The following is a 12138-nucleotide window of genomic DNA, read 5'->3' as shown; positions in this document are numbered from 1 at the left end:
ACCCAAACATGGAGAGAATGTGCAAATTCCACACAGACAGTGGGGCTCCAGCTAGAAATTGATTTTCTTCTTCAATGTTATAATGAAATAATGTTGAATGAAAACACGTTATTCAAGGACGGGGTATACTCCTGAAAATAACCCCAAGCAAAATAACTGGATATGGCAGTTTCCCATCAAACTATCACTTAAAACTATGTTGCTGTTTTTTCAATTTCAGTCTCAGTTATGACCTTAGAACACTATAGCTCCAAGCAGTGAAAACTGACAAAAACAGTATAAAGTTCATCTCAGAAATAACTATCTTTAATTTCTCTCCTTGAAGTCATAAAAATACAAAGGTTAAATTTTAAAGCAAAAATGGCAGGCATACAATTTAAATAAACAAAGAACCACTGATTAACAATTAGTTTAAAATATCCTTCTGAAAAATATGCTTTTTACCTCATTTCTTTCAGTATTTCCATCTTAGCTGCCAGATTTTTCATTCTGGTATCTATACAGGTCTTCAGAGTGCTTTCTAAGTGATTAGTCAAATCCACTGCAGCTGCTTTCTCTTGCTGAAACAAAGAATAAGCACATCCTAGTGTGACCCAAATAGGAAACTGTATTTCTGCTATAATTTAAATAATTTTTGGCTGGACATAGTGGCTCACGCCTGTAATTCCAACACTTTGGGAGGCCAGGGAGGGCAGATGGCTTGAGCTCAAAAGTTTGAGACCAGCCTGGACAACACAACAAAACCCCGTCTCTACAAAAAAATACATGGGTGTGGTGGTGCGTGCCTGTAGTCTTAGCTACTTAGGAGGCTAAGGTGAGAGGATGGCCAGAGCTAGGGAGGCAGAGGTTGCAGTGAGTCGAGATTGTGCCACAGCACTCTAGCCTAGGCAACAAAGTCAGATTCTGTCTCAAAAAAAAAAAAAAAAAAAAAGTTTCCAAATTTGAATAAAATAGAATCCAGCTGCTGATTTTTATTTCAAATTAATATTTATTTTTAACTGCTTCAATTAAATAAAGAATGAAGGCTTTAATGATTCTAAGCAAACTATATACTATCACTCTTGGCATAGCATTTCGGAATTTATTCATTCATCTTTTTTTGGTGCTATGTCTTTTTTTAAATTGTGGTAAAATATATGTAACATAAAATTTATCATTTTAACCATTTTAAAATGTATAGTTCTGTTACATTAGGTACATTCATATTGTTGTGTAATCATCAGCACCATCCATCTCCAGAACTTTTTCATCTTTCCTAATTATAACTCTGTATCTATCAAACACTACTCCCTATCTCCCTTCCCCCAAGACCCTGGAAACCACCATTCAACTTTGGGTTCCTACCGATTTGACTGCTCTAGGAACTTCGAATAAAAATACTATACGCAAATATGCCTGTATTAATGTCAAGCAACAACTCCCTTTGGCACAGGGAGTATTTTCTAAGCAATAAAGAGAGACATTTCATAAAGATAAATGGGTCAATTCACCAAAAAGATCCAACAATTCTAAATGTATACTTGCATAATAACAGAGCTTTTTTAAAAAATCACAAAATCTGATAGAACAAAAGGGAATAAAACAGACAAAACTACAATAATATTTAGATTTCAATACTTCTCTCTCAGTAGTTGATTGAACAAGTAGAGAGAGAATCTGTCAGGGTCTTTCCCAGGCAAGCAAAAGCTAAGGGAATTCATCAGCACTAGACCATCTCCACAAGAGATACTTAAGGGAGGACAATACCTGGAAGTGAAAAGGATGACAATCTGTGATCATAAAAACACATGAAAGTACAAAACCCGGCCGGGCATGGTGGCTCACACTTTTTATTAATTTACTTTTTATTAAGTCTTAATTCTCATTGTCTTCATGTTGAGTAGGCTGAGGAGGAAGAGCATGGGTTGCTCTTGTCTCACAGGTGACAGAGATGGAACAGGTGGAGGGATAAATAAGTTCAATAATTTTAACTTATTTTAAAATTAAATAAGTTAAAATTATTTATTAAAATTTTGTAAGTTGAAATTATTTATTTAATTTTAAATTAATATTAACTTAAAATTATTTAACTTATTTAAAAATAAGTTAAAATTAAAATTATTTTAAAATAAATTAAAATTTTTACTTTTTTTTTTTTCAATAAGTTATACAAGGTATACAAGCAGGCACACCTTGTGTAACTTATTGAGAAAAATCTGTTAGTAAGTGGACCTATGCAGTTCAAACCTGTGTTGTTCAAGCATCAACTGTGTTTCTTTTCATACATTGTTGGATTCAATTTTCTAATTTTTTGGAAGGTTTTTACATATATGTTGATGACATATATTGGTTTGTGTCTTTCTTTTTTTGTAATGCTGTTTTCTGCTTTCAGTATTAGGGTGATGCTGGCCTCATGGAATGAGTTTGGAAGTATTTCCTCTGCTTCTATTCAATGACAGAGAATTGATATAGTTTTTTCCTTAAATGTTTGGTAGAATTTATCAGTGAACTTATATAGGCCTGACACTTTCTGTTTTGGAAGCTTATTAATGGTTGATTCAGTTTTAAAAATAGAAATAAATCTGTTCAGATTATTTTTATGTGAGTTTTGGCAGATTATGTCTTTCAAAGAATTAGTTCATTTAATCTAGGTTATCAAATTTGTGGGCCTTGAGTTGTTCATATTTTTAATTTTACATTTTTATATTTAATTTTAATGTTTTACATTGGATCTGTACTGATGCCCTCTTTCATTTCTGATACTGGCAATTTGTGTCCTCCTGTCTTTTTTTTCTTAATTAGCCCGGTTATAGTGTTACCAATTTTATTCATCTTTTCAAAGTATCAACTTTTGGTTTTGTTGATTTTTTTCCTCTTGATTTCCTGTTTTCAGATCGATTGATTTATACTTTCCTATTTTTGCATATTTAAGATTTAATTTGCTGTTCTTTTTATGTTTCCTAAGGAGCAAAGTTAGATTAGTAATATTAGTTTTTTTTTCACTTCTGATATATATGCATTTCAATGCTGTTAATTTTTGTCAATGCACTGCCTATGCTACATTCTACAAATTTTGATAAGTTGTATTTTTATCTTGAAAGTATTTTTAAATTTTTCATGAGATTTCTTCTTCGACTCATGTGTTATTACTAATGTTGTTTAATCCTTACATGTTTTGAGATTTTTTTTCAATTATCTTTCTGTTATTGATTTCTAGCTTATTCTACTGTGGCCTGAAAGCAGACATTGTACGGTTTCTATTCCTTTAACTGTTAAGGTGTGTTTTATGGCCCAGAATGTGGTGGCGTATTTTGGTGAATCTTCCATATGATCTTGACAGGAATGTAGATTCTGCTGTTGTTGGATGAACTATAGTTCACCCTCGAATATGAGTTTGAACTACAACGGTCCACTTATATGTGGATATTTTAAATAAAAGTTACATCAGTTATGCCTGCCCCTCCTGCCTCCCCTTCCACTTCTTCCATCTCTGCCATTGGTGAGATAGGAACACCAACCTCTTGTCTTCCTCCTTGTCCTCAGCCTGCTCAATGTGAAGATGATGGAGGATGAAGACCTTAATGATGATCCACTTCCATTTAATGAGTAGTAAATATATCTTCTCTTCTTTATGCTTTTCCTTGTATCTTCTTTTTTCTGGCTTACTTTACTGTGACAATACTGTATATAATACATATAATATACAGAATACTTGCTAACTGATGGCTTGTCTTATCAATAAAGCTTCTGGTCAACAGTAGGCTATTAGTAATTAGGTTTCTGTGGAATGAAAAGCTACACATAGATTTTCAAGACTGTGGGGGTTGACACCCCTAACACTTGCTTTGTTCAAGAGTCAGCTGTAGTCTGTAGATGTTAATTATCCACTGTAGACTATGGATGTTAGTTATATCTAATTTATTGGTATTGAGTTCAGATGTATCTTTACTAATTTTTCATGGTAGATCTGTCCACTTCTGATAGAGGGATGTTGACATCTCCAACTATAATACTAGATTTATTTATTTCTCCTTGCAGTTCTGTTAGTCTTTAAGTCATATATTTTGATGCTCTATTATTAGGCACATACAGAGAATTGACCCCTTTATCATTGTTTAGTGTTCCTCTTTATCCCTGAAAACTTTTCTTGCTTTGAAGTCTACTCTGTGTGAAATTAGTGTAGCTCCTAGTGTTTAGTACCTATGTTAATTTGTTTCCCTTTGATTAGTGCTAGCATGGTATATTTTTCTTCATCTGTTTAATTTAATTTTATTTGTTTTTTTGAGACAGGGTCTTACTCTGTCACCCAGACTGGAGTGCAGAGGTACAATCATGGCACATTGCAACCTTGAACTCCTCTCAAGGATAGCTCAAGCTATCCTCCTCCTGCCCCAGCCTCCTGAGTAGCTTGGACTACGGGCATGCACCACTATCCCTGGCATTTTTTTTTTTTTAAGAGATGGGGTCTTGACATGTTTTCCAGACAGGTCTTGAACTCCTGGTCGTCAGGAGTTCTCCAGCCTCAGCCTCCCAAAGTATTGGGATGACAGGTGTGAGTCACTATGCCTGACCACATTTACTTTTAATCTGTAGGTATCTTTATATTTAAAGTAGGTTCTGGTAGACAGTGTATATTTGAATCTTGCTTTTTCATCCATTCTGACAGTCCGTCTTTTAACTGGTGTATTTAGACCAGTGGTCCCCAACCTTTTTGGCACCAGGGACCAGTTTCATCGAAGACAGTTTTTCCAGGAGGGAGGTTAGGGGTTTTGGGATGAAACTGTTTCACCTCAGATCATCAGGCATTAATTAGATTCTCATAAGGAGCATGCAACCTAGATCCCTCATGTGTGCACTTCACAATAGGGTTTGCGCTCCTATGAGACTGTAATGCCGCCGCTGATATGACAGATGGCGAAGCTCAGGCAGTGATACTCGCTCACCTGCTACTCACCTGCTGTATGACCCAGTTCTTTTTTTTTTTTTTTTTTTTTTTGAGACGGAGTCTCGCTCTGTCACCCAGGCTGGAGTGCAGTGGCCGGATCTCGGCTCACTGCAAGCTCCGCCTCCCGGGTTTACGCCATTCTCCTGCCTCAGCCTCTGAGTAGCTGGGATTACAGGCGCCCGCCACCTCGCCCGGCTAGTTTTTTGTATTTTTTAGTAGAGACGGGGTTTCACTGGGTTAGCCAGGATGGTCTGGATCTCCTGACCTTGTGATCCACCCGTCTCGGCCACCCAAAGTGCTGTGATTACAGGCTTGAGCCACCGTGCCCAGCCTTGACCCAGTTCTTACCAGGCCATGGACCCTACCAGTTCATGGCCTGGGGGTTGGGGACCCCGATCTAGACCGTTGACATTAAAGTGATTATTGATGTGGTTGCATTGGATTAAGATCTATCTGATGCTCTTGCTTGTTCTTTTGTCTTCCACTTTTTTCTCTTTTTTTGTGCTTTAATTGAGCATTTTATGAGATTCTATTTTTTCTTATTTCTTAGCATGTCAGTTATACTTTTTTAAAAAATGTTTTTCAGTGGTTTCTCTAGTGTTTGCAGTATACATTTACAATTAATTCAGGCCCGCTTTCAAGTAACACTGTATCACTTAATGGGTAGTGTGAGCACCTTATTATAAGAAAATAATCCTAATTCCTCCCTCTTACTCCTTGTGTTGTTGATGTCTTTTACTTCACTTATATATAATTATGTGTAAGCATATATATGTACACATAAACATATATAATCAAATACATTGTTGCTATTATTTTTTAAGAAACTATTTTCTGTCAGATCAATTGAGAATAAAAGTTTATATTTTACCTTCACTTATTCCTGCTTTGATGCTCTTCCTTCTTTATGTGGAGACAAGTTTTTGACCTATATTGTTTTTCTCCTCTTTAAAGAACATATTTTAACATTTCTTTCAAGAAAGGTCTACCAGTTGCATTGTCCCTCTTTTTTTTTCCCCTCTAAGTCTTTTATTTCATCTTTGCTTTTCCAGGATGATTTAGGACATAGAGTTCTAGGTTGGTGGCTTTTCTTTGTTCAACGCTTTAAATATTTCACTCCATTCTCTACTTCCTTGCATGCTTGCCAAGGAGATGTTATATTCGTTTTCATTGCTATAAAGGAATATCTGAGACTGACTGTAAAGAAAAGAGGTTTATATTGGCTCATGGTTTTGCAGGCTATATAGAAAACATGGTGCCAGAATCTGCTTCTGGTGAGGGCCTTAAGAAACTTACTGTCCTGGCTGAAGGCAAAGGGGAGCCAGCTTATCACATGGGGAGAGAGGGAGCAAGCAGAGGGGAGCAAGGGAGGGAAGGGGTCACTCCTAACCAAATCTCGTGTGAACTAAGTGAGAACTCACCACCAAGAGGATGGTGCTAAGCCGTCCATGAGGGATCTGCCCCATGAACCAGTACCTCCCACTAGGCCCCACCTCTAACACTGGAGATTACATTTAAACATGAGATTTGGAAGGGGCAAACATCCAAAGTATATCAGATGTTGAGTATAATTCTTACTTTTACTCCTCTATAGGTAAGCTGTTTTTTGCCCTCTGGCTTCTTTGAGATTTTTTCTTTATCTTTGATTTTCTGTAGTTTGAAAATGATATGTTTAGTTTTATTATTATTATTATTTGCATTCATTCAGCTTAGTGGTCTTTGAGCTTCGTGGATCCATGTTTTGGTTTAGGAAAATTCTCAGTCAGTATCGTTTTAGGTATTTCTTTTCCTTTTGGCATTCTCATTACTCATATGTTACATGATTTGTAGTTGTCCCACAATTCTTAGGTCTTCTGTTGTTTCTTTTGAGTCTGTTGTCATTGCTTCTCAGTTTTAGGGTTCTTTTGTCAGCCACGTCCAGTCTACTAGGATGTCCATTGAAGGCATTTTTGATTTCTGTTACAGTGTTTTGATATCCAACACTTCTTTTTGGTTCATTCTTAGGGTTTCCATCTCTTTGCTTACATTGCCCATCTGTTGTTACTACATGCTATCTATTTTCTCCATTATAATGCATAGCATATTAATCATAGTTGTTTTAAACTCATTGTCTGATAATTCCAACATCCCTTCCACATCTGGTTCTGAGTTTTTCTTTAGTTTATAATTTTTTCTTTTTCTTTTTCTTTTTTGGTTTGAGACAGGGTCTTGTCCTCTTGTCTAGTCTGGAATGCAGTGGTGTGATCTTGGCTCACTGCAACCTCCACCTCCTAGACTCAAGTGATCCTCCCACCTCAGCCTCCTGAGTGGGAGGCTGGGACTACAGGTGTGCACCACCATGCCTGGCTAATTTTTGCACTTTTTTTTTTTGGTAGAGACCATTTTGTCATATCACCCAGGCTGGTCTTGAACTCCCGGGCTCAAGCAATTCACCCACCTCAGCCTCCCAAAGTGCTGGAATTGCAGGCATTAGCCACTGTGCCTGGCTGTAATTTTTTCTTGATAACTGTATATGATATATCAGGTAAAAAAGCAATTGGTTTAATTATGTCTTTAATAATGTAGTTGTAAGATATACAGGGGAGTGATGTGTTGTATGGTCCTGTGATTAGGTCTCAGTCTTTTTGTGAGTCTACGCCTCTGGCCTGTGAATTCACAAGCGTTTCTCATTTTTTTCCTCCCCCTTTAGGTGGGATAGTATGGCTAGAATAGGATGGAATTGGGTATTTACCTCCTTCCATGTGGAAGGATATAGCTAGCTGGAGTTGGATACTTCCTTCCCCCAGGTCGGGTAGGCTTTGGTGAAATCTCAGCAGGTTAGGCTGTGGTTAACTGGTTTCTTTTCAGGGTAGATCTTACTAAGAAGTACATAGTGCTCTGGGATATTTCAAAATGGTTTGTTTTCCCCTCTCACTGCTGGAAGCATGAGGGGATTTTACTGCAATGATATATATGATACTGTATTTACTGTGAGAACCTGATCTAACTCCTGGAGGTAAAACTCACAAAAGCATGGGGGCCAGCATGACTAGATGCCCCTGGAGCTTTCAACTCTCAGTCTTGCCCACACCTAGTTTCCAGCAGTTTGTCAGAAGTCCAGATTTTCCTATCTAGGCATTGCTTCCTGTAGAAATTTCTGTTCCAGTATGTTGTGATTCTCTGTATCCCTGTCTGTCTAATTTTAGGAGTAGCAGTTTTCCCCATGACCCTACCTATCTCACCTTTTCTTACAGATCTGAGAAAAGTTGTTGATTTTCACTTTGTTCAGCTTTTTAATGTGTTAGGATGGCATAGTGACTTCCAGGCTCCTTACATGTGAAACCAAAACCTGAAGTCCTCCATATTATTGTTTTAAATCTTTTGTACTTTTATAATACACTTTTAGAGATAAATATTTCTTTCTAAGCATTGCTTTATTTACAAACCACAAATTTTGATATGTTTTGTTTATTATTTAGTGAAGCATATTTAAAACATTTCCTTGTGACTCCTATTTTGAACTATGAACTATTTAGAAGCATGTGCTTAATTTCCACAAATTTGAAGATTTCCCCAATATATATTTTATTTTTTTCTTGGTACATAGTATTTGTATATATTTACTGGTGTATGTGTGATATTTTTTCATATGCCTAGAATGTGTAATGATCAGGTGTAGGTATTTAGGATATCGATCACCTCAAGGATTTATCATTTCTGTGTGTTGGGAACATTTCAAGACATTTCTCTTCTTGCTATTTTGAAATATACAATACATCATTAACTATAGTCATCTGCTATCAAACATTAGAACTTACCCTTCTATCTAACTGCATGTTTGTACTTATTAACCAACCTCTCTTTATTCTTCTCTCCCTAACACACCCTTCCTAGCCTCTGGTATCTATCATTCCACTCTCTACCTCCATGAAATCAACTTTTTTAGCTCCTACATATTAACAAGAATGTAAAATATTTGTCTTTCTGTGCCTGTTTAACAGAATCACATCCAGTTCCATCCATGTAGCTGTAAATGACAGGATTTCATTCATTTTTATGACTGAATAGTATTCCATTGTATATATACTGCATTTTCTTGATCCGCTGATGGACACTTAGGTTCATTCTATGTCTTTGATATTGTGATAGTGCTGCAGTAAACTTAGGAGTGCATGTTAACTCCTTTCTTTTGGATAAATACTCAGTGGTTCCCGCAATATATTTTGTTACTGATTTCTTTTTTTTTTTTTTTTTTTTTTTTTTTTGAGACTGAGTCTGGCTAAGTGCTGGGATTACAGGCTTGAGCCACCGCGCCCGGCCTTGTTACTGATTTCTAATTTAATTTTATTGGTATCAGAGAGCATACTCAGGTTTCAGTTCTTTTAAATTTATTGACATTTGTTTCATTACCCAGCATATGGTCTGTCTGGAAATGTTTCATTCATTTTTTAAAGTTATGTGTATCTTATAAGTTGTTGGGTGGAGTGCTTTATAAATATTAGGCTGAATTGCTTGATAGTGGGCTCACACCTGTAATCCCAGCACTTTGGGAGGCCGAGGCAGGCGGATCACCTGAGGTCAGGAGTTCGAGACCAGCCTGGCCAACATGGTGAAACTGCGACTCTACTAAAAAGTACAAAAATTAACTAAGCGTGGTGGTGGGTGCCTATAATCCCAGTTACTTAGGGGGCTGAAGTAGGAGAACTGCTTGAACGCGGGAGGTGGAGGTTGCAGAGAGCCAAGATCGTGTCATTGCACTCCAGCGTAGGTGACAAAGCGAGACTCTTGTCTCAAAAAAAAAAAAAAAAAGTATAAAACCCACAGAGTAGAGCAAACACACAAGTAAAAACAAGAAAGGAATCAAATGTTCCCATTACAGAAACACATCAAACCACAATGATAAAGAATGAGTGAGAGAGAAAATAATCAAGATGGCCAACTAGATAAGCGTATGCCTTCTCCACAGGGAAGAATCAGAATAGTAAGTAGACATATTTTGAACAGATTATCTAATAACGAACACTTGGATTCACCAGAGAAGAGACAGAAAGCCCCAGAAGTAAGAAAGTAGAGGGTCTGAGGAAGCATGCCTAGCCGGAAAACAGCTGAGAGCCAGGAAAGTATGCAGGGAAATAGTAAGAGAAAAATCCCCAGAGCTCTGAAACACGCTTTTACAACACTGGCTATAGGAGAAACCTTCGATCCACTAGGGCCTCGCACCTCACGGAGCTGCCTAAAGATCACACAGAGACATTCTTCCAGAAAAGGAATCCACACAGAATCCCACAGGCACCCAAGTCTGGAGCAGCCTCAGCAGGGAGCTACTTTAAGAGTTTAGATACCAGGGACCTATAGACATGGCTGCAGCCACTGTACTGCTCCAAAAAAGGAGAAGGAGAACAAGCATGCCCATGCACCCCCAGGAGGATACTTGTCATCTGCTACAAGCTGCTGTTGAGACTGAAACATAAGTAGATCACACTCCCTACACCTTCTTGCTCATGCTGCTTGGCTGGGTGGTGCCCCATTCTCTCTAGCCCCATGCCCAAGACACCATTTTCTGAGTTCAATACTGGGCTGAGTCCTGCCCTTGGCCTGAGTTGGGGCTGACATGGCCCCAGTCACTGCCCAGCAAAGGACCAACAGGGAAACCAGGCTACCCCACACATATCTATAGAATACCCACCACCCTGCAATGGGCTGCTGTGAAACTGAGACACAATCAGACTACACTTCCCACAGTTTTTTGCCCATGCTGCTCGCCTGGGTGGTGCCCTAGTATCCCAGGGCACAGGCCAAAACTGTCATTTTGAGAGTTTAATTCTGAGCTGTGCCCCAACTTTGGCTTGAGTTAAGGCTGACTGCAGCTACTGCCCAGCCAAGAAGGGGCAGAAAAGCCAGGCTCTCCTATGCACACCTGCAACAACACCCAAAGCTCTGCTATAGGCTGCTGTGAGACTTAAGACTTGAGTAGAACACACTCCCCATTGCATCATACCAACACTGCTCACCTGAGAGGGGCCCCACCCTCTCTAGTCACAGTCCTACAGATGGCACCCTTATGAGAGTTTAGAGACATTGTTTGATGCCTGGCAACAGTAGCCACAGCAGACATTCTAGCCTCTGGTCAGAGACTGGGGCACCTGCTCTGGAACAAAGGAATCTCTTTGTTACCAACTGTGTCCCTGAAATTATTGGTAGAGCTTGATTCTAGGTGAAATATCTGATTCATGCTAGTTTGATCAGCCAATCTTGATGAGGGTGATTCAGGTTACATGCGTGTATACATATGTCAAAATTTACCAAACTCCAGACAGCACTTGTGCATTTTTACTGTATGTAAATGGTATCTCAGTATAGCATTAGAAAACAAAATTAGTATTTCCTAACCCTATCCATTAGACATTCCATAACCTAGAAGCAAAGACTAAATCAATAGCTATATACAACCCTAGAACCCAAAGTCTGGTATCTAAATACCTCTTGCCACTAAAAAGAACTACAGCTTGGAGAAATAACTCTTCCAGGATTAGGGTAGGAAATGCAGATGAGCACGGAACAACCTGTGACACCATGAAAACAAGGAAGCTATCAGACTACTGGAATCACATCAAAAGGGCAGAGCAACAACTTAAAAAGACTTCCAAAGAGTATAAGCTGGGCATCAAAAAGAATAATGGCTGCAGCGAATTAAAACACTCATATATGTTTAAAATTCATTAGTTCATAATAACACTTAAGGAGAACAAATAACCCTTGCTGGTCAACACTGGACAATGCTAGGGAATAAACTTATTTTTTGAAAACATGTACATATAAAGGGAATGAATCAAGTTAGCTTGCCTTTACTGAACAAACTAGACTTCACCATGACCAAATAGTTGGAATTTTCCTTCTAAGAAATACAGAACCTGATGAAAACATGGCTGCAGACAGCAATCATCGATGGCTGCAAAAATCATTAGGTCACAGATTAATGAAAAACTTAATAATGGTGATTTATCCATTATGAATATCATCTGTTATGATGTCAAAAGGACACAGCAGCTAATTTAAAAAGACTTCAAAGGGGATAATGTGTGCATCGAAAAGAAAAAAAAATGGCTTCAGTGGATTAAAACATGTCAAATGTGTTTAAAATTCATTAATTTAGCAAGGCATGGTGGCTCACCTGTAGTCCCAGCAACTCTGGAGCCAAAAGAGGAAGGGTTGCTTGAGCCCAGAAGTTTGAGACC

General features: G+C 38.1%; 1 protein-coding gene across 9 annotated transcripts in view; it reads right to left on the bottom strand.

Annotated features, from left to right (window-relative positions):
• The window catches only part of STK31 (serine/threonine kinase 31), a 141435-nt gene that overhangs the window by 91487 nt on the left and 37810 nt on the right, over positions 1-12138 (bottom strand). For all 9 annotated transcript variants that reach the window (XM_031665322.1, XM_009203228.4, XM_009203223.4 and 6 more), the window contains one exon: positions 445-560. In XM_031665322.1, the coding sequence (XP_031521182.1) occupies positions 445-560 (116 nt within the window). The remainder of the gene's footprint in view (positions 1-444; positions 561-12138) is intronic.

This window comes from Papio anubis, chromosome 4 (assembly GCF_008728515.1).
Source record: "Papio anubis isolate 15944 chromosome 4, Panubis1.0, whole genome shotgun sequence".
In the NCBI taxonomy this organism is placed as follows: Eukaryota; Metazoa; Chordata; class Mammalia; order Primates; family Cercopithecidae; genus Papio; species Papio anubis.
Note: the sequence above shows the minus strand (reverse complement) of the source record. Positions and strands in the feature narration are given on the sequence as shown.